The sequence below is a fragment of the Malurus melanocephalus genome, unplaced genomic scaffold (genome assembly GCF_030028575.1).
Source record: "Malurus melanocephalus ecotype Western Australia unplaced genomic scaffold, MMel_1.1 scaffold_5, whole genome shotgun sequence".
Taxonomy (NCBI): domain Eukaryota; kingdom Metazoa; phylum Chordata; class Aves; order Passeriformes; family Maluridae; genus Malurus; species Malurus melanocephalus.
Window position 1 is genome coordinate 1,577,375 of NW_026623237.1, and position 23,731 is coordinate 1,601,105.

At 37.1% G+C, this 23,731-nt stretch overlaps 2 protein-coding genes across 2 annotated transcripts in view; one reads left to right on the forward strand and one right to left on the reverse strand.

Moving 5' to 3' along the window:
* PRKN (parkin RBR E3 ubiquitin protein ligase) overlaps nt 1–7,399 on the reverse strand; it is a 670,240-nt gene extending 662,841 nt beyond the window's left edge. The window contains exon 1 of the mRNA XM_057370416.1: nt 7,261–7,399. Coding sequence (XP_057226399.1) covers nt 7,261–7,267 — 7 coding nt within the window. The 5' untranslated portion in view covers nt 7,268–7,399. The remainder of the gene's footprint in view (nt 1–7,260) is intronic.
* Nucleotides 7,400–7,967: 568 nt separating this feature from the next.
* The window catches only part of PACRG (parkin coregulated), a 202,353-nt gene continuing 186,589 nt past the window's right edge, over nt 7,968–23,731 (forward strand). The window contains exon 1 of the mRNA XM_057370424.1: nt 7,968–8,204. Within this exon, the coding sequence (XP_057226407.1) occupies nt 8,010–8,204 (195 nt within the window). The 5' untranslated portion in view covers nt 7,968–8,009. The remainder of the gene's footprint in view (nt 8,205–23,731) is intronic.

Consider the following 23,731-nt stretch of genomic DNA (forward strand, 5'->3'; position numbering starts at 1 on the left):
CTATTTAAAAATGCTAAACAAAAGATCCAGAAAGCAGCAGCACAAACAACAGGAAGATGGAAATGGAAAAAGAAAAAAAAAACCAAATGAAAGGAATTAGAGGAACTGTATCATAATACAGAAAAGCTTCACACAACAAAACAACACACACATTGATGATCACAAAAATGGTGAAAAAACAACCATATTTTTGTTACTGGAAACTGAAGTTTGCTTTTTTCTGTTTGTGGTTTTTATGCATAAYGAACAATTCACTAATGTAAATGAATTTGCTTCAGTGCCCTTCTATGTCATCATGAGCAAGCTTAGGGCATAAGCTTACTCTTACATAGTGCACAAAAAAAAAACCCCAACAGATAAACTAAAGCAAAGGAAGATGTGCAACTTTTGTGGCAACTAATGCATTGTTCATACCACCTTCAGAAATAACAGCACAACCAACAGCTTTGGATGGCAATGCTGTCTCAAAAGTGGTGCTTTCATTTCCTACACATTAATACATTATAACCTTGCTGCYCTTTAAACTGCCATGAAATGACAAGTTCTTTCCTCAATTAGGACCTTCATTCATCTTTATCAGCTTCTGAAGTTCTTAAACAGTAAATTAACTTCTAAATGCATTACTTTTTTCTTTCCTCAGTAGAGGGGTCTAGGCTTACAGGTAAAAACAAATCATGTCCCTAAATCATAAGGGAATGTCAAAAAAAGTACAAAACYCATGGAATAAAACAAAGCATGAAGAATATTTTTGTTTTCTAACCTACAGATATATGCCACAGGGACAAATAATACTTAGCAAAAGAACTTTTGACATTCAGAAAGTAAAGACACAATCTCATCGGTCAGATTTCCAAAATCAAGGTCAAAAAGCGAAGACATCAATGGCAAGGCACCCATTGAAAATGTTCATTTGGTAACCACATTCCTTCATAATTTCCATTTAGCTCAAGCCAGCCAAGAGCAGAAAATCAGCAGTCTTCCTCCAGTCAGAACAGGAATACAGCCAAGAGGTGTGGCTTAAAAACTGCAGGATTGAGACAACTTTTCTTTGGAGATGTTTAATGGGCAATGACCCATCATTCTTTTTAGATGTGTGCATGTCATTGTCATTGTTTTACCTCTTCCAAAGGTAAATGGAGAAGAAAACAATGACATATAATATTATAAATTCAGAGGTCATCAGAGGATAGAAAGCTTTAAAATAGTTTGAGTCAGAGTTTTAAAATTTCCCTCACTGAAATTGCTAGCAAGAATAGAGGTGTTAAATTCTGCAGACAGATTCAAATAGTTCTGAGGTCCAATAATGAGCTTTTTGCTGTAAAAAAAAAAAAAAAAAAAAAAAAAATATTAAAAAAAAAAAAAAAAAAAAAAAAAAAATAATTAAAAAAAATAAAAAAATTAAAAAGAAAAAAAAAAAATTTTTTTTAAAAAAAAAAAAAAAAAAAAAAAAAGTTAACTACTTAGAAATAAAAATCCAGAAAAACAGTTAGCAGAATAAATTTCTCTGAAGTTCATAATTGATGATGCCACTGTTTTGGAAGTCATTGCAATTTATGGAGAAGAAATTGCTTAAGATTTTGTGGCTTATCYATTTTAGGCATGTAGCCACTGTTAAGAAGACATCACATATAGCCACCATGTACATAATGCATCATAATTATCACAAGTTATTTATGCAATCTTATGGCTGAATTAATGAGAAATCATTAATAAGACTGCCCTGTTCAAGAAGAGATGCATGTTTACCAGCACAAATACCAGCTACCACTATACAAATTGCTCATGGGCATGAAATGAAAGCCAGTTTCATACCCTTAAGATCACTAACATCAAATTTAGTATTTGACTAATAGATGGAGAACTTAAATGATTCCTCATCTCTGGTCATTTTAGCAGAGTATTTTGAATAACATGGCAAATATTTCAGTTATTACCACACACCTCAAAGAACAACTTTGCTGCTACAATTTTTCCTGGGTCAAACTTTAACAATACTAATGTAGACATGAACATGCTGACTGAGAAAAGTGATGCAACAGAAGAGTTACTGCTTAAAAGCCTGTTTAGTAAAATCAGGCAGACTTCAATCTGCTTCAAAAAAGAGGACAGTAATGAACTAATTCTTTCTCCATCTTGTCTAGCCTCAAGAATACAACAGGCAAAACTGATGCATTTTTCCACATCAGATAAAGCTGAGGGGTTTTTATCCTTATTTTGTAAGGTCATCCATCTTTTTACTCCTTTAGCACTGAACTAAATGCAGAAGGACAGGGAGTGGCCTGAAGCACAACATMTGGAAACTAAAAAAAAATTCAAAATATTATAGATTTTAACTGATATAACTTACCATATTAAAATTTAGTTATTTAATGATTAGAAGTCTTCATAAAGCACAAGTATTTGCAAGATGCCCCACCCACACTGTGGTTCAGAAGGAAGAAATCAGGTATTGTGAAATAATTGAATGATATAACTAAAGCTTGTCAGCTAATTATCTCCAAACCAATCTTTGTAGTGGCATTCTGTGAATTCTGGCTAGATAGATGCACATTTCCTACATTACCTTTTTTTTCCCTCTTTTAATGAAAAGCTTTATACATCACTGGCTTCATTTTGTGTTGGAAGTTGATTTTCAGTCCAACAATACTGATACACAGTATATAGCAACAATTGATTGAAAATATTTAATGTATCTATTTTACATAAACCTGTCTGGCAAAGTAACAAACTTCCCAYTAATGGTTTTACTCTCCCTTGGGCTTCTCCTAAATATAGCAACTTGGAAAACTTGTACTATTCTTTCTCAGTGTCGTTTGCCTCAGTGGCCACCATTAACACAACTGAGAGTTCCATAATAGGTTAACTGGGCTACCACACCCTATATTTCAGTAAATGGGGATATATGTGTTTCCAATTAAGAAAACTACTTCACCTCTTCAAGCAATGTTATCACAACAGAATCAAATAATGTCTTCAGCTTTCAATGCATCTACAAAAGACACACGTTGCTTTGGSAAGGACTCTTAAGTAGCAGCATTGCTGCTATGCTTTCCAAAATCTGTTTTTTTAATTTCCGTATTATATTAGCAAAGGTCTTTTCCTAATTGTTTCTGGGAATAAGTGGAATTTGAAATTCTTAACTTTATTCTCATCTCACAGATAGGCAGGATGAAAGGTTTTGGCAATGGATACTGCATTTACACAGTACATGTAGAATAAACATGGGCAACAATTTAAAGAAAGTGCCAGATCAATTATCTGTAGGGCCCTATCTGAAAAATTCAGAACACTGCATCAGAATATCCTTAGCCATTGCTTAGTCTCCAATGTCTTGATATTATAATAGTTTTTGTGGCCATAAACTTCTCTCCCCCCCCCCCCCCATTAACTAAAAATACCAAACAAGGAAAAAAACACACTCCACTTTTCCTTCCCCTTACCACTTGCCTTCTTGAAGAGATTCAAGCAAAGTCTTTTTATCTCCCTTAATGGAAACAATGAAACACGTAATGCTTATGTATATCTGGCAAAACTCAGTTGTCTTTTGAAAATATCCTACTTCAAATGATACTAAATTTATAAAATTGCTTGCTGATAGAGCCACARCAAAGCATTTTGTAGGAAAATAATTGTCAAAATATAATTCCAGTAAAACATKAAGTGTTTCACAACACAATTCTGTACACACAGTGCAATACAGCTACCCTAACAGAAGGTAAAAAGGCTCAAAACAAACTAAGCAAAACAAGTCACATATTTAAAATGCAAGTAGCCTTTGATTTTCTGAGTTTCAGGTTTTATTTGGTCAAAATAAGCATCAGAAAGATTATTTCACATGCTCATAAACTACAATTTGAGCTATTATTCCAGTATTGTAGTGGAACTATCCATAGCATTACATAYGCTGAAATAGAACACCGAGATAACAACAAAAGAAAAAAAAACAGAACTGCAGCATGAGGGCAAAATATGTAAGTAGAAAAATCCTAAACTACTTTTCCTTTGGTTGCTACACTAATACCATTATTTTCTAATATAAATACATTCAGAGGAATTCTGAAAGGGTTTATTCTTACTTTGCTTCCTCAAGGTTATTTTCATACCAATGAGAAATATTTATGCAGAAAGTAGATTACCAAGACACTGAAAAAGGGRGTAACATAGAGGAGTGATCGGTCATCCAGATAGCTAAAACTTTCACCCAGGCTCCCATTCTCCCTTAACTTGATTACTGCAGGATGAATCATATTTCACTGTCAAAGCCCTTCGCAACCTGTCGCTACTACCACCTTCATCTCTCATTCAACACAGAAATGCTGAACTACCAGCGTTAACTATATAGAGCCCATCTTCTATATTTTTAAAAGAGTTAGGGGCCTTCAACTGTGTTTTTTTGTTCTTTGAGAGATATTTTCTGRAAAATTCCACAAAGTTGTCCCAGCATCTTCCTTCTAAATCAGTTTTTATTCCCCCACCCTGATCACGYGTTGAAGAATATGACATTGTTGCCAGGGCTGCTGACTAATAGTTCAGCCAATCCAACAGCAGCTTGATACTTCCCTGTGCCAACACCAGTTTTCAGCAGATCCAATGGTAAGCAAATGTAGGTAAGCAAATAAAGAATAAACTTTTAAAATCCCACCACATACAACCCCACAAATGTCCTGTGACCCTAAATAAGTACAGGGTTTGACAACACATGTTGAGTTTAAACTAGCTCAGTGTAGATTCCAATTGCCATTTAAGGAACCTAAATGTGCTCAAGTCCAGGAAATACGGTCTCTGAGAAATAAAGAAGAGAAAAAGGAATAAAAGACAGAAAAACAAAAATCAATTATAGGAATTATCATGTGTTGCATTCATATTATAGCATTAACTTATGAGGACATAAGGCATTTCCAGAGATATGAAACTGGGAAACATTTTGTAAAATATACCACATATTTCATAGGAAAATTACTTTTAATACTCAGGTAAAAAAAAAAAAAATGGGCAGATGACACAAGTATCTCACCCTTCCCCTGCTGCCCCAAATTTTGCCATCGTATTTCCAGCTCAAAGATGTTTAGAGGAGACTTTTCAAAAAATCTCCAATCAGGAATTTATTGTATGTCTCCACATCACATACTTTGAAGATAATTATTTTTGGAGATAGGGGCAGGTGTTATACTGATTTTAGCTGGGATAAAGTTAATTCTTCCTAGAAGCTGGTACAATGCAGTTTTGAATTTAGCATAAGAATAACGTTAGTAACACACCGATGTTTCAGTTATTGCTAAGTGGTGCTTAGCTTGCGTCAAGGATTTTTCAGTTCCCAATACTCTGTCAGGGAGGAGGTGCATAAGAAACCAGGAGTGTGGCCAGGAGACAGCTGACTGTAACTGGTCACAATGGTATTCCATACCACAGATCACGTCCAATAGATAAACTGGTGGAAGATGGCCTGGAGGATGGGCTGGGCACTGGTCAGGTGAGGAATCTTCTTGCGCATTCCTTGCTTCTCTTGGATTTTATTCCTCTCTCTCCTTTTCATTACAATTATCATCATTATCATTAGCATGATCAGTATTATTACTACTCTGTTTCAATTWTTAAACTGTTCTTATTTTGCCCCCACTTCTCCTCCCCTTCCCCCCGGCAGGGGAGGAGCGAGTGAGCCAGAGGCTGAGTGGTATTTAAGGTGCCAGCTGTGGTTAAACCAGGGCACGTTGCAACTCATTTAAAGCTGTGTTTTTAAATTTGCAACTAATTGGTATGTACATTTCATAATCAATATTCGCAAACATTTCCATCTGCCACAGTGAAAATAAAATTATCATTCYTCAGTCATATAACATTTATATTCATGAGCAGTAAATATTTAGATTTMAGTGTGAGGGCTAGAGGCATCAACTCTGTAACCACATGGGCAGTCCCTTAGGTACACTCAACATACTTTTCTGAAGCAGTCAAAAACAAACACACATTGCAGTGCTGCAAACACATGTATTTTATATGATACAGCAATACATCAGATCAGAAGAYGATACTGCAAAATAAAAACAGTGGAATACCTGACCGCCTGTCCTTTTCTTAAGCCAAGCCTTCAAYTTAAAATATTCTCTACTACATAAGGAAAAAAGAAGCCCAAACCACAATAAAGTCCWGTAAGAATTATTCCAACCAGGAAGAGATCATTTGCATTAATATTTACACAGACTGAAAATACTACAGAATGGTTTTTAACTTYCTTTTCAGCTTTCACAAAGCTGAAAGATAAAGCATTACCCATACACTCACATTCATATACTGCTAAGGAAAAAAAAAAAATAGCAGAAAAACCAGTAATGTTCTCGGAAATTGCAATTTTCAATTTTAAAACAATAAATATTTCTACAACAAAGTTCACGGTTTTCAACTTGAATCAGACCTTAGGTAGACAGCAATTATGACAACAGCACTGACGATGATACAGCAAGCCTGAGGAGAGCAGTTGTTAAAATGCACGAGCACCCACTACATTTTATAGATTTTACTTTAAATTCTCAAAATTGAGAARGTGGAAGCAAGATTAAATCTGTAATGAGAAGGCTACAAACGGATTCGGTAATTTTGAACTCCCCAGGTAAATTAATCTTACACGGAACAGAAAAAAACCCACCGCTGAAACAACCGAGTCACCAGTCACACCAACACTGCATGGGCACAGAAAGCAGCTCAAGGACCGAAGGGTAACATTTCCAAAACCATGAGGTCTAAGTTGTTTCTTTTTCAGGTCACCACCAGGCACCAYGCCAGAGCAGTAACACATATATATGCTGGCAAGGTCAAAAAAGTTCGCAAATSACACAAACCTTGCCCAGCAGCGCTTACAATCGAAATACCGAGAAGGAATAAAAAACAATTTAAAAACGACCTCAGTCACAACCCCTGGCCAGATTTTTTAGCCCTCTCCCACACGACAGAAAAGGAGGGCAGTGACCGCTCTCAGCACTTTGGTCCCTGCGTGCCCTGGACGGCCCCCGCGCTTTAACCAGAGTGCGCAGACCGACGGCAGCCCCGCCGCGGGATCCGAGCCGCCGCCGCCCCACCGAGACACCGGGGAAGGCGGGCGGGGACGGAGGGGAATCGAAGGCAGCGCACGAGCCTCCGTCGCCGCCCAGGGCCGCACGACCACGGGCCGCGGCGCCGGCAGTAAGGAAGAGGCGGGGAGGAAAGGGGCGGGGAGGAAAGGGCGGATCCGCATCCGGGCTCGCCCCGCGCTCTGACGCGCCCACTCACCGATCATGGCGGCGGCCACCGCGGGGGAGGAGACGAGAGGGGCGACGCGTGCACGCGCGCGCACGTGCCGGCCGCGCCTGCCGCTCGAGCGCTTTCCCTCGYAGCCGCCCCGAGGAGCCGCGCGCCTGCGGGCGGGGCGGGCCGGCTCGGAACGCGCATGCGCCTTGTTGAGGGAGCGCGAGSCGCGCGCGAGGCCCTCTGGGTAGCGTAGTTCTTGACCTGTTCACACCCGCCGCACGTCATCGCCTCACATTTGCCTCCCCCCTCCTCCACCCTCCGGCTAACGATTTTCTCGTTAATTGCTGTCCTCCGTCCCGGTGTTCGGTGCACCACGGATAGGTTCAACTGCCCGGCGCCGGGCGGTGCCGATGGGGCTCGGTGCGGTTTCCCTCCYGCTTCCCCGGCGGGTTGTTGACGCGTTGCCTAGCGACGGTCGCGCGGGCGGGGGACCGCGCGTGGCGGCAGGTGGCCAACGGTGCCCGGAGAGGGACCCGCAGGATCGCACCGGGGGGGCAGCGGCKGGCGGGGGTGACAAGCCGCCGGCGGACAAGGACATCAGGTGGTGACGAAGGGCTGGACACGACSGAGTGGGGGGCACGAGCTGGGGTGATGCAAACGGGGACTGGGGGTGGCGGCGAGGGGCAGGCAAAGGGCGCCTGTTGGAGGCAGGGAAGGCGCGGGACGGGTGTGTGGGGCTGTCGCAGAGTTGGACCTGCTGCCTTTTGTGACTCGCTGGGCACGGGGCGCTGATGTTCTCTTGTTTTTTCCAGTCCGTAATTTGCGATCTGTCCGTCGCGGGCGCCGCTGGGGAGATGGTAATGGAGGCGGGGGGCCCGGGCCCCTCAAAGCCCGCAARTGACAGGCTCCTCCGGCGGAAGGAGAAGAAGGACAAGCGACAATCCTGCGAGGGATTCACTATTAAAGCCATGATGAAAAACAGCGTGGTACGTTTGCTGCTGGTGTAGAGGTGATGCTAATGAACGTGTCCGAGAAGCAGAGCAAGTTAGAGCTGTGGATAAAGCAATGTCAGGAAGGTGTGCAAATTTCTAATACCTTATCTGGAGTTTGCCGATTGCTGAAATTACCTTCAGACTTTAAAGAATTATTACCACAAGGTAACTCTTTGTGCCTGTGGAAGTTGTAATGCTTCAATCACCAAGTGCTTTGCTTTGGTGCCACAATTTTTGTGTATGGTTTTGTAATGGCAGTGCACATCCTGTTAAACTGCCAGCCTTTGGAATTTCGTGTGAGGCTTACTGCCTCCCATTTAGCAAAATACTGTCAAGTGGTAGTGCAGTATTGCTAAAAAGTTTTCCTGCRCTGGCACAGTGTATAAATTTCATGTGAATGTCACAGATTATGGCAGAGATCTGGAAAATACATTCATTTGTAAAATAAGCTTGGAAAATAATAAAAAGCTTTCCCACCATATAGGAGAATACTGGAAAACAAACATTAGTTCTCCAACTTGTAGTTCATAGTAATTGATCCAGCGAGTTACATTTCAATTAACCGTCACAATTTCTAATAAGCTTGGAGGCTTGTGAGCTAAAATATTAGTATGAAAGCCTTGCAAATCGCTTTATATTGTTTTCTTCCTTTACCTTTATCAGAATTTAGGAATTAAAAAGGCTTCAACTAGTACAGAGTATAAGTTTTCAATATCTAAGTGTATGGGGAACTCCTGAATTGTATTTTTTTTATTTGGACACAGTYAGCAAAGTCTTGAATTCTCACAGATTTTTTAAAATCTATATATTACTCTGACAGCAGTTATGAAATATATTATTTCCCTTTGCTTTGCTGAAGTGGTCTTCCCAGAGCAGTCTGTCTGACATTGTTATCTGCAAGAACATCCTCTTAAAAACCCAAATGAGTCCACCTTCAAACAAATTTTAAATAAAGTAAAAATTGTGTACTTTGAAAAACTTTCTCCTAATTAGTAAAAGTAAACTGTCTTTCGCCTTAGATGGAAAAGTGCAAGGTGAACACAACCAAAAACCCCTTTATTTTAAAGATTGTTTGGTTTGTTTGTTTYTAATTCCAGACATGCATGGAATAGACTATAATACTTCAACAACCTTAAAGAGTAATTTTTAAAATATGTTTCCTCTTCTCTGGACAAAATTCAAGTAATGAATATTTGCACATATTTGTTTACACCTAAGTGAAAGATGATTTTGTCTAGAAGAATCAGGTTTCAGTGAAGTTTGAGAAGTACYTATTTAATTTTTAAAAAGGGACTGTGACTTGTGAGCATAACTAACTATGAGTTTAATCAGAATTTATGCTTCCTTTTAAATATTTATAGAATATTAACTTATATGGCTGCATTTTTAATTTCCTAAACAYCAACAGAACATTAAATCATGTGATATTGTCATTAAGCAGCTACATATAGGTAAATCTGCTGCCTTTGGAGGTACTCACTGAATAACAGAAATTACTTTCTTTGGCATGGACATCTGTAAATTGTCTGACTCACCAGSTTCCCACCTGAAGTGAGCTTGACACTAGCACTAGATCAGGTCAGTGATGGGTTTTCCTTGCTAAACTGTGAAAACCCCAAACATCAGAGATTGCCTGACCTCTCCAGGCAACCTGTTTCATTTCTGCCCTGCCTGTCTGCCCCCTCAGCCCTGTCAGAGGTTGGGTTTATKGTGTTGTGACCCACTGCACACCTTCTACTCATAACTGGGTAGGAGGGAAGCAGTGAAACTGTTAGTGGTCCTGGGAGATTTATAGTGCCAGGGCTATGTTTTGCAAAAGCTCCAACTGAGGACAGGCAGCAACYGGTATAACTGCAAGTCAGTGTGCAAAAAAATCTAGATAGAGTAGGGAACATCTCACTGCCACTCTGTCTGTGCAGAAGTGGGTGTTCCTTTTCTCTTTTCCAACTAGTAGTTAAATGGAACTTCAGATTTATTAAGTGCTCGCTTGTCAGTGGTTGACATCATTGATGAAGTTCTCATGGAAGGCTTAGGAGCTGACTGGAGGGTTGAAAGCACAGCAGGAATATCTGGTTAAGACAGGGTAATTCTTTTGTTAACAGCATGACAARGCTTAGGGTTAAACGTGTTTGGAATCTTCAGGTCAAACAATGAGGTATTGATTAATAGCCTTTGGTGAAAACATGTGGTTAGTCTTAAATGCTTAATGTAGAGTCATAACAGATTACCATTATGCATATATGATTGTARATAYTGTAGTAAAAGTTCCAGAATTCTTGGATGTTGCTTGGGCAAAGAGTGTTTTACCAAGCTGTTTTTTATGCAAGTTCCTGAGGTAAGTATTTGCTGAAATTAAGTAGGTCCAATATTTAAGACCTTTCTTGGCTCTCGCTATGTCTAAAACTTGCCTGTTGAAATACAATGCTTAAATACTCACCTAAAAATGTTCCTGAACTGAAGAAATTATTTGTTATTCCAAAACTGTAAATTTATATRGCAGTTTAGAATAAAAGCAAAATTCAATAAAGGTCTTTTACACTAACAAGCTACATTTACATTTTAATTGTTTTATCCTCCAAGTGGAATCAAGAATGATATGTGTTCATACTTTACAGGTACTGCATATAGAATTAAGAATACAATTAAAAATTAATATATAGACTAGCAACTATAAAAGTGTCTGAATGTGAATGTGGACAGCAGGAAGTAATCTCTGTTCACTTCTGATCCTCTCCAGATSATATTTTTCTATTTTCTGCAACTGTGCATAAGGGAATGAAAGTGTTAGTGTCCCCTTTTTCTGTAATGCACTAGTGGTAAAAACACTTTTTCAAGGACAGGATTCAATTTATTACTTAAAGGAAACAGTCAAAAGGGAATTCCACTCTATCTCCCAACTTTTAAAAGATTACTATTACATTCAWGTGTTCCATGGCATCAGTTAGAAACTGCCTCCAGGAGCAGGCACAAGGATAGAATGAGAACATCTACTAGATGGCCCTAGAAAGGAAGGGATGCTAAGAATTGCTTCTGGGATTCTAAAATCAAAGCAGCTGTACATAGAGCTATACCTAGAGAGTCTTAACTATGTTTAGGGCACAGCTTGCATCTCCTAAAAGAAATGTAATTAGTCATAACAGAAAAATGGTTATTTGTATTGCAGTTTTGTACTTTCATTTTTCTGTTCCTCATTTAGGAGTCTACAGTCTCTACAAAGAGTTGGGATGAGTTCTCAATCTTTGTTTTTCAGTCTTCTTTCAAACCATTTTTCAGTAATGTGTATTGTGAAGGGCTTTCTTACCCATTACCATTTGAAATAACTCATAGCCAGGATTTCATTTTAACTATGATGTGATTTGTTTACATTCTGAAACTTATGATTTGACATTGTATTTGTATTCATCCACACTGTGTGACTAAGACTATTTTTGTTATTTACCTTGTAGCAGTCAAAGTTTCTAATCTGATTTCAAGCCTAAAGGAAAGAATGCAAGAAAGGAGTTGTATCTTTTGATTATAATAGCTAATTKGTTGGAAAAAGTAGTGTGTTTTGCGGGGAAGTAGATGTCAAGTTAAATGCTTTGATAAATGTATATTGAGAAGTAGCACATCTGTCTTGGAGGARCTGCTTCAGTTTAACAATAGCAATTGTGTACAATCGCCGAGTGCACTTCAGTGAACATTGTGGGACAATTTAAACTGTCAGTGCTTTGGAAGGCAATCCTATCTTCTTCCTCTCCCAGGCTGTTTAGTACTGCTGCCTCTTATTGTGTCCTCATTTGTACAATGTTGGCTGATCAGGGAAATATCTGCTGAAAATACTCCAGCCTGTTAAAACTTACAGTGTTAAACTGCAGTCTGTGAGATCAAGCGAGCAAAGCTTCTGCTTCAACAAGGTTCATTTGTTCATCTGCCCTTCTCCCTGTCCTGACTGCATGACTGCATGCTTCCATCTCCCCTTTTGCACTGACATTTTTTTTCTTGCAAATATAGAATAAGTTGAATCAGCTGTAACAGCTCTTAAGTTAATATATGCAATGAGAAGGGAAGCAAGAGGATATCAGCACAAGCTGTGTGAGTGGGAATGTACCCTCTTGGCAACTTCATGGTCTTAATTAATTTAAAATCAATTATTATTTCAAGTTCTAGCTAAGTAATTCCACAAGCATTAACAGCAGCATAAACTTGCCCCACAATGGAAAGGTGTTGTTTTCATCCCTGGATATTTATTCTTCGTGCAATATGAACTTATGTATGGCCTTGCAGTGAACTGGCACTGGTTAAACCTAGATTAAAAGCAGCTCTGTATTTTTTTAATAGCAGTGTAGAGTTGACATACACTTTGGTAACAATGTAAGCTCTCAAAAGTTGTCATTGTGACAGCCCTGCCTGTATCTGCTGCCTATTTGTACCTCCTCCTTTGTGCCAGTACACAGTCATCCGATTGGATTGATGAGGCACTTCAGTTGCATTAGGTTCAAACATGAAAAGCTTCAACACACAGGTTTTTATTTCCCCTCATAAARTTATGTTCCTTTCCAATTCCATGCTTATATTTACTGTAATGACCTCTTTGATAGTATAATGTAAAAGCAGAATTTACAAGAAAAATACTAATGCTTAAGACCATAATTTCCTCAAAAAGCTTCTATTTCATATGTTTTYCAGCTATAATGTAGATGGCTTAATCACACTGCTCTTATTTGAAAAKACTTGAGAAACAGATCTTTTCATCTTGCACTACAACTGTGCACAATACCAACCTTTCACCACGTTCACAAAAATAAAGTGCTGACAAAAAGATCTGTTTCTTACCATAAGGATGAAGAAATCATGCTGCTTCATTTATGAAAAYCTGTTACACATTTGAATCTCCAGTAAATATTTTCTTATAATTCAGTCATGAGACTTAAAATAGCTAATAAGTAAATTATCGATTGGACTGTGTTTTGATTGGCAATTCTTGTCTTAAATTACTTAATTGATTCATGACAATTTACACAGAAAAAGACCATGGGAAGTTTTAAGTTTCATGTCTAGRGAAGGTAAATAGCAATTGATTTTAAAACATTATGGCATTTCAAAACTCCTCTACTAATTACTTTTTMATGAACTAATGAATAAAATATTCTAACTTTAGATCATTACAGAGGCAGTTGTCAAATTCTGTTAATTCTTGCATAGGAATTAAACTATTTTAAACTTTTTACAGATTTCATGCAAGTTAAAATTCTGCAGTGCTTTGAGTGTGTGGGTATCTCCCTCTGTTGTTTCTCTGAATGAAGAGGGCATTTTTCAGTTTTGAGATTTTTTACTGCAAATATAGGAATTTGGAACAAATTGTTAGACAAGAGTTAATAAGGATAGTCTCTGAACATGAATTTAAGCTGTCGACTTGATGCATAGGGAATTATCTAAAGTCAGCATTTCCCACATGCTGCTGAAATATGCCCCTGGAGCCAACCAATTGAAAACGTGAAAGTGATGAGTTAGAAAGCGTCTACCATACACCCTTCTCAGTGCTCAGACTCCACAACAGTTTCCAAAGAAATGTACRTATTATTTCTTTTAACTTGATAACTTTCATTTCAGTTAAGAAAAATCCTGTRCTCTCTAGGCTTCAGTCATTGTTTCCTCCCTGTTCTGTTAGTTGACTGGGGATGCTCTGGGATGCTACCTGGAGTGAGTTCAATAAAGAGCCATCAGGGCAGGRTTCAGGAGCTCATGTTCCAGGACGAGAGGCTGGAGGAGCTGTATTTCAGTCTGGAAAAGAGAAAGCTACCAGGAYACCTCAGAGTATTAGGTGCTAACAGACCTAGTGACCCAACAGCTGTCAGGAAGATAAAGCAAGAGATGTGTTTTGAAATAAGGTATTCATGATGGTTAAAAGGTTTTTCACAATGAGGATAGTCAAGCAGTGCATCAGGTTTCCAAGAGCTGTGTGGTCTTCTTGGAGATTTTCAAGACCCAAATGGAAAAAGCCTTGAGCAACCTGTTCCTGTACTTGGAGATTTCTTGGGGTAATTTTCAATCTTAGTTTTCCCATTATTCTACTTCTTCCATATTATGGTTGTTTGTGATCACTCCGTGGCTTTGCTGCTGCTAAGGTAAGATAAATTAGTGATGACTAATTTACTTTCTATTTGGACAAGGAAAAAGGCACTTGAGGGTTTTTGCTTTAATAGATTAACTGCTTTTCTGAAGACGTGGAGGGGGTAATAAATAGTACAACTCCCTTCTGATCCTCAGAAAAACTACATAATGCCATATTGTTCCACTTATAGTAATAAACTGCATCATAAACCTAAGATTGGCTTTCTGAATACAGTTGARTAAGCCTGCATCAGTGCTTGGGTAGCAGCAACACATGCTTATTAGCTGASAGCAGCTGCAGCTAATTCTTCTATGTGGTCTGCTGCAAGTATGCAAGGATTGCTGGTGCCAAATATGCAATGAATGCTTCAAGGAACTGGAGCAGCTGGCCACGTCTGTAGCTGTCAACTTCTGATGCTGTTCCTTGTCTCACAGACTCCTCTTGTCACTGCTAAAACTTTAATAACACCGGAAGCTTTAAGGGGGTGAAGGAGACAGGAGATGTAGCATAGTGGCATAGAGAAGTGGTGGGAATATGAACTGAATATGGCTCCCTAGAGTGGGGACCTGGGTGATCACTAACACAGAATGATTTTTCCTATGGCTGTGCTCCCAAACTTTGCATGCAGAGTGCTGGAGTCTAGCTTGAAAATGGAACTTTTTCTACTTTTTATAACTGATACTTTGGTTAATGTACACACTTCATCTATGTTTAGCTGTAATTATCTGGTAAGGCTTTGAGGAGGTCACAGAGGTTTTGTTTTTTCATGTAGTTTTCTTAACCATTTTGAAATGACAAAAAAACAAAAGCAAAAAAAACCCCTGTAGCAATAATACTAATGGCACATTGATAAATTTTCTAGACAATGTCAGAGAAAAACTTCTATCAAAACTGACTGGTTCCTCCTAACAGTAGTTGATTCTTTTTTATACTTGACATCCATACGATCAGTTTGGCTTAGCTTTTCTTTGTCATAGTATAGGTAAATAATCTTTTCTGGAAAATTTACTGCTCTCCGATAACTTCCTTTCTTACATGAAATATGTGTCAGGTAAGATGAAGTTATAAAGTTCTGTATGGGGTCACAATGTGCTGAAGGCTGAATTTTAGAATCTTGTGTTTAATAATTTCACTCAGATTCTGTGGATATATTACAAATATAATGTTTCTTACAGTTGCAAATTTTGATCTCTTATGAGTGTAAGTTCAGGGGATGCCTGCAAATAATGGAATTGTTTCTGAGAGCAATTTAATTCTAGTCAGACTTTCTGTGGAATTTGTTGGGCCTTTTGCCTGAAGAAACAGGATTCCGATGTGATAATGAAACTTGCCTTAATTATAATGGGATGGTAAACATATAATTTAGCTTTTCATGCATTTGTGATAGTCTGTTCTAATGTATGATTTTTTTTTAATTAGTCTTCACCCATCTTTCTGTAAGGGGTGATGCCAAGATTTTGATMGCAAGAGTAAATATTGATTTGTTTTCAGTTTCATAATAGAAGTGTGTCATTAGCTTGACTAGGATCCCGACTAGCTTCGTTTGATGGGATTTGGTTGTTGATTAGTTGGAGTTTTTGTGTAATYAAAGACTTTTTAAACAAGTGTGTACTGCAGTAAATACTAAAATTCTGCACAATGTAACAAAGTTAAAACATATATTTCATCATAGAAATATTTATGCAATGAAAACACTTGAAGCAAGGATGTTAACTTCCTGTGTGACAAGCAGTTGGAGGATTTTTAAATTTGTGTTTCATTTCTATTTCATTGGTCATAAGCATATTACTGAGAATGCTTTGTGTGGTTGTAGGCAATACACAGTATTCTGCACAAAAACTGATGTAAATCCAGATCAAAGGGTACAGTGCTTTCTTACCTCTCGTGCTTAAGACATCCAGCAATTTTGCCATTATTACATGAGCATTTTTAATAWTTTTTGTCTGGCTCAGCATCTCATTATTATGAAGGAAAGAATAACTTCTGCATAAGTTGTTTGGACTTACTAGGTATTCTTGAAAATATCTGTAGGTATTAGGTCTTCTAAGTTTAGCAGATCTTTCATTCTTTCAGTAATTGTTCAGATAAGATTTCTTTTTTATTATTTCCATGTAAGATTTGTCTTAATGACAGCTGTATTATTAAGCCCATTTACAGAATGAAATATTATTTCCTGAATTTTTTTTTTTTAATTTAAGGACCTGAGTAAGAAAAGCCCCATGGAAGGAAAATTTCTGCAGGGAAGTAAGTGTGCAAGGGGTGGTGCAAGRAGTATCCCTGCTAAAGAGTTAGTGTGCAAGGATCTGTGCAAGACTGGGATTGTACAAGATCATGCATGTGAGGCTGGTGATTGCCCCTGTGCATGTTCACAGTCCCAGATGCTCCACTGGATGTGGCCATCACAGACCCCTTCATGTAACAGTATTTTAGAGGTGTTCTAAAAATTCCTAAAGCTTTAGTTTTCTGTCCTTATAAGTCTTGGTACATAGAATTAGGGGATATATATTATGATTCAAATTTTCTCTTTCAAGACAAATAATTATATACTTAAAAAGATTGGTGGTCTAAATTTAAATATTTAGAAAATAAAATTATGCTCCAGTTTATTTTACTGTCCTGTTGCTGATGTTTTCTTGTGACATTAGTGTTTTGTGTTGGATATCTTTGCAGCTGAAGTTATTTAGGCAAAGGCACATGCATACTTTTACTGATATGAAGCCAGATTTTGATAAACCTTTTTTTTTTTTTTCCACAGAAGCTGAAAACTTGCATTCTTCCCTCCCGAAGCTGGTCTATTGATACCTTTCTTTCTGCACTCTTATCTGCTGCTTATGCTCACTTGTTCTCTGACTTTATTTATTTCTCCTCCAGATTATGTATTTTTTTTTATCATTGGATTTCCCTTGCAGTGATGTTCATCAGGTGGATGTTTGGGGCAGGGCAGTTCCACATGGCAAGAACCTTTTAGAGAATGTAAAGTTTATACTCAGACCTTATTAGAATATCCTCCATAATATTTTTTGCTTTAAAAAGAACCTCAGAGGAATGAACTCATTGTAGTTTTTAATGGCAGTTTTTAAGGCATGACTGGGAAATATTTTTCACATTAACTATATGTTTATTAGGTGTTTTTTAATTTATTTTTTTTTTATAAAGTGTTTTACTAGCTATCTCATGCCCTTCAAATTTGTGTGTCCTTCATTTAATCATCAGGTTTTATATTAATAGTTAAAGGTCAGAGGAACAATTATGACAACTTGATCTCCTGTGTAAAGCAGTCTGTCAAATTCATAAAATGGTTTCTGTGTATGATGTGTCACTTCTGGTTGAGCTAGGAAGTATGTTGGGTTTTCTRGAAAGTAATGCAATGCAAAAGTAATGGTGGTGTCAGTTTGTTTTATCTCTAAATTATGCCAATGCTTAACTTAACAATKCAATTCTATTAGAAATTTGCAGTCCATACTTATATTAATTTATTACAGATCAGTTTGTCTGTCAGATTTCAATGTGCAAATATTTTAGAGACAACATACAGAGAAATACTAACTTTGAAAATRCACAAAAGTAAAGTTTTAGCATTCTTCAGCCTTCTACTTAAAATCTATTTAATTCRTTATTATTTTATGAGCTTCTAGTATGCCTTTGAACATATTTAAGATGTATTACACTATTACTATTCAGGACAACAATCAAGTTTTAATATTTTATTTGATAGTTTCTGAAAGCTTCTGGTCATCCAATTGTTCATCCAGTATGAAGAATTCAGATAGTGCACTAAAATTGTATAACATCAATCACTTAAAAAAAGTAAAATAACTTCCAATGTATAAATAAGAGATCAATGAGTTATGCCTTTGAGATTTCAGGAGGTTTCACAAACTCTTCTTTCTACTTTTATCTGAGACAAAGGAATCTTTATAATAGAAACATTAGTTGTGTGTAAACCATTGACAGTATTGTGCCTGTCAATAGTATACAACTTTCAGACCTTTGAGTGTAAATTTTATTGAAGAAATTACTGGATTTTAACACATTTGTTTATGTTTGGATTGTCATTTTTCCTTTTCTCTGTCACCAGATAAAATTGAAATGCTTTTCAGCCTAAGTGACAAAACAAATGACGTTTTACTACCAACAGAACAATTCTGCCTCTATTATACAAGGTTCCTTAGACAATAATAGCAATGTATATGTTGGGTGGAAATACTAAAATATATTTGCCGGGGTAATTACAAATTGCCATTAACAAATCAGTTAACTTTAGGGTTTTTCCCTCCATCTGATGTTCTTTTGCTTCTGGCAAGTGGAACACTTTGAGCTCTTGTTCTTTTATAACATTAAATATTCTTCAGCTTTATTAGTTTTAAGTCAATCTCTCTCAAGATTGATAGCAAAAAGTCTTGCCTGAGGGTGTTTGGCACCAATGTTTAGCCAATGAGACTGTTAAGCATTTCTGAGCGAAATGTTTGTTCTGATTGCTGAAAGAAGTTCCTCTGAGAGCACCTTTAGCTGAGACATGCATATGACCTTTTCTGCTTGAAGTTACAGTTTAGAGTTCRTACTTAGGCTGAATGCAAATTCAACTGACTCCTAACTGAATGATTTTCTCAGTGGACTGGAGGTAGACTCCCTTGTGCTAGAAGTTCTTTTGAAGCCTTCATTGTGTTCTTAACCCAGAAATTAACAAAATCATCACCTCTTGAGCTTGTATTCTAACTCCTAAAAAATATGCAAAAGAAGCCAATATTATTTAAGGGGACCTTACTGAAAGCAGAAAATAATTTCATGGTCTGTATTTTCAGTAGTCTGATATATTGCTTTCATAGTCTTGATTCAAGTGTCTCATTTCCAAAGAGGAACAGAAATTCACATGCATCCCTGTATGCAGTGTTCTGTAGGTATTCAGCATGTCTTYCATCACTTTAACTTGCTTCAGTGTCTCATTCTCCTCACAACATTGAAGGACCCTGGGTTCAAAACCTAATTTAGGCTCTTTGAATTTATCTTGACATTGGGGGCTGGTGTTCAGTCCAACCTTGGGTTTGTACCATGGGTGACTCAATGGGCCAAAAGCTATACATTAGGCATCTAGAAAATGCTGTAATGTAAATATTGGTTATTACCTAGTTGGAGTTTAAAAAAAAAATCCACTTATTGTAATATGCTCATTATATGAGGATGTWCTATAGTATTTAGTACTGTTTCCTTTAGCCTATACTTTTAAGTTTCYTTATACTTTCTATTTCCAGTCTATTTCTGTGTTTTCTTGATCCTTGTCTGATCAACAGCTTTAAATGTATATTATCTTTACTTCAGGGTCCCATAGACCCACTCTAAGAGACAGAGTGGTTCACAAGGTATCCTTTAAGGACCTATTACAGTGTCTTGTTTTCTTGCAAATTACAAACTTGTCTGATCAAAATTATCATTTTGGATCATGTTTTTCTAAAGAAAGGAAATAAGATGTCTTTTTAAGGGATTTCTTCATAAATATTGTCTTGGTTCTTGTATTTTCAAAAGGACTCTCTAGAGCTGTGTAAAATTTGCWGTTTAACAATGGTAGATTATGCTACTATATGAAAAAAACCACAAAGTGAAAATAAGCTGCTACACTAGGTACCAGTTATTCAAACAAAGCCTGGTATCCTGCAGGRTTTGGGAATTTTCTAGTTGATTAGTATAAAAATTAAACTTCTCTTTTTTTCTTTCTAGTACAATATTTGGTGTCTAGTAACATGAGAAACAAGCCTCTTGTTGGAGCACTCTTCTCTCTTCTCTGTTATTTCCAAAACACATGAGGGCAGCTGTTTATGCTTGAAACCGCCTTTTCCTCAAATTCTGTTGAAAATGACCAACAGATGCACGTTCATTAGTCATGAAGGCAGGCAAGTTTACACGCAGCATGGATGTATTAGCCTTGTTTCCTTATGAAGGTGTTTCAGAAAGGGTACCCACATGCATTCATTCCATTCACCAGGGGAAAAAAAAAAAGTACTACAAAGGAACTAAACAAAATTGAACTGCGGCAATATCACAAATGAATCAAGATAAAATTTGAGTTCCTTCCAATCAGAAGCCATTGCATGAAGAAGAACACTTAATAACTGAGTTACATAATTTCATTGTGAAAATGAACAGTCTCTCAGAGCCTGGACTTCATTGTTGGAATGACGAGAACATTAGCATCTTCAGTGAAGTGACTGGTACCAGCAATGTTAATGATCAGCARCACAGTAGAGAACTTCTTGGAAAAKCAGAATATCTGAAGCAGGTCCTGTTTATCTTCATTAGAAAGSTAAAATTATTTTCATACTGTGACAGAGGATAAACCTCTGACTTCCTCATTGGCTCCCGTGTTTAGCCTGTAGGTGTTATTGCATATGACTAAAGATTCATGAATGTGTAACTAAGTTTTGCAGTTAACCAGGAAGTATGATGTGTTTATTAGGTTTAAATTCCTGGTTTTAATATTCTAGAAACATGAATTTAATGAAAAGTTATGATGTTTAAGAACCATTTCTCGAACTTCACTAATCGTTTTCTGATACAATTAAAAMACAAGAAGGTGGCAATCATGGTAACCGTTCTAGTTTGTAAAGACTATAGTTGAAAAGCTATGAGTAAGTCTAAGCACTGAAATGKATATTGAAGGTTTTATTATATAAAAAATTTGTGTAGTATTAATGAAAAATGGCCTTGAGACAATAAATTCTTGTAAATAATATAGAATTAAGTGGTAGATAAAAGGCAGAGGGAGGAATTGCTTTATATAAGCCAAATATCTGTGTTCACRTGTGAGAAAAAGACCAAAGTAATTTTATCAATGCTCATCAATATAAAATCTGGTTTTGTAATTTATGTTTATTATGAGTAAACAGGTGAGATTAAGGTGGGTTTGCTATTTATGTAAGTGAAGAGCAATTAATAACGTGGAAATTCCACTTAATTTCCCAGATCTTATTCCCCATTTTTATTCTGGGAGGGGTAATAAAAGGAATTCTTCCAAAGATAGGGATTTTATGGTAATTTATCATTAATTAACTTTGTTTTAGAAAAAAAATGGCATGAATTACAGAGGTAAGATGCTACCATAAGATAATAAATTCTTAACATTGATAAAAATCCATTTTGCATTTAAAAAAAAAAAACCATTTATTTAATGATTTATGAGTTCAGTTAATGGACTTGTAGTTAAGTATTGGATACTTATTTTCTCAGAGTATATAATTGTTTTTATTCAGTGTTCTAYATAGATTCACAACCTACATTAAAATGTTGCTTTTAATTACTAGATATTCTTTCTGAAAAAAAAAAAAATTGAAAAGAAACTGATAGCTGAGAAATTACACTGTAAAGTGTATAGAGGATGGAACAAGTATCAATAATTATGGGTTTTTTTTGTTGTATAAGACCTGATTGTATATTGTTTTGTTTTTTTTTCTCAAAGCRTACTGCACACATGCTGCAACCAAAATTCAGCTATCAAAATATAAATTCTTACCCTGAGAAAAATCATGCTTTTGCTAAAGACTTGAGTAGGCAAAGTTTTGATATATTCAGAATTTGCATACAAAATCCTTAATGAAAGTAATAAAGACAAAAACCTTCCTATTTTCACTTCAAGAGTGAGGGATTTTTTTAATATTTAAATAATCCTGCTAAGCAGATCTTCTAATTAGTTGTCTAAAGCTATAATATATACGCTTATCTTTTAAACTCCAAATTTTTAAAGTATGATATGAAAGTCCTGAGAATTCATTTTTTGAGTCAGTCATGTCATCCTTAGCTACMGCTGTTTACATTACAGTTTGAAAGTGAACATGTAGATAATAACATCAACATACAACTGGGAAACAGGATAGCAAAGATGGTGGCAGTGTGTATGTATGGACAGCTGATGGCACTGTTTGTGGGGTGATGCTCAGTGAAGAAGAGGAGGGCCTGAGTAACTTAGTTTTGGCCAKCTCTTCAGTCTTACATTGAGAGCATACTCAATGGTGTTCCTGATGAAACGTTCCTTTCTAGCACAGCCCCAAGGAAGACATGCCTGTACCTCATCAAACCCCTCAGSAGTGTTTGGCCCTCTGTGTCTTTTATCTTATTTACACAGTTCCAGACCTTTCTTTATTTCATCCCAGGCATTTTTTAACAATACATCCCCTCTTTTTCACAAGTCCATCTGTGCTTGCAGGAATGAAATAAGGAATCTGATAGTTTCTGTTGCCACTGAAGAAGTGTGTTGTCTCAAGAYATCTCATAAAGTTTTGTGTTAAACAAAACAAGAGGTAGAACCAATCCTTGTAGCATCACACAAATAAAAGCCTTCAGGASTGGAAAGAAACCACCCATCAGAATTGTCTTGAAATCTGACTGATAGGAGTTGACCTATCCAGTTCAGGGTGACTGACTCATTTCTGCCAGTCTCTCAGGCAAGTCAGCGGCACATGGTGATCTTCAGTGTCAAACACTGCTGATAGGTTTAATGAAGTAAGCATGGATATCTTCCTCTCAGCTGTGCCAGAGAGGAAGTTGTTCGCAAGCAAGACTAATGCACTCTGAAAGCTGTTACCAAGTTTKAAAGCCTGACTGCCCTGATTTAGGTTCTTGGCAGAGAAGTAAAATTCTATAGAAGAGTATGTTGTTTGGTTCGGGCTTTTTTAATTATTTATTTGGTCATTTTTCCCAAAAATAAAAAGCTGAGCAGAACATTCAGATTAAGAGATTGCTGCTTAGGCATTTACACTTTATTTTTCATGTTAGTTTAAAAACTGATTTACATTCAGATTACATTGCGATGCTCAGGGCTTTGTCCAACTGGGTTTTAATTGTGTTCAAGGATGGAGWTTCTACATYATTTTTGGATAACCTRTTCCAAATGATTKCCTTCATTGTGAAAAAGGTTTTTCTAGAGTCAAGTCAGAATTCCCTTTGTTGCAATTTGTGACCATTGCCTCTTCTTTTTTTGTTGTGCATCTCTGCAAAGAGCTTGACTCATATCTACTGTACTCTCTTGCTTGTAACTGAAGGCAGCAATGAGATTTTTGTTCAAATTTCTCTTCTTAAGGTTAAACAGTTTCTCCCACTCTCTCCTCAAGTGTCACGTACTTTCAGCCCTCTCTTCATACTAGAGGCCTTCACCAGCCTTGTTCAATATATYAATGTCTTTCTTGTACTGGGTAGTCTGAATTGTGACCTTATTCTCCAATACTGTCTCAAAAACATCAAATAAAGGGGAATGTTGAATTCCCTCAATACTCTTGATGTACCCCAGAATGAAGTTTACATCATCTTTGCCACAAGAATACACAAATGTTCCACTTGTTCACAGAGATCCTACAAAGCCAGTCAGGTGCCTGGTGTGAACTGTTCCAGTGCAGAACTTTTCATTTACTATTGGGGAACTGTATGAAATTCCTGTCAACTCATT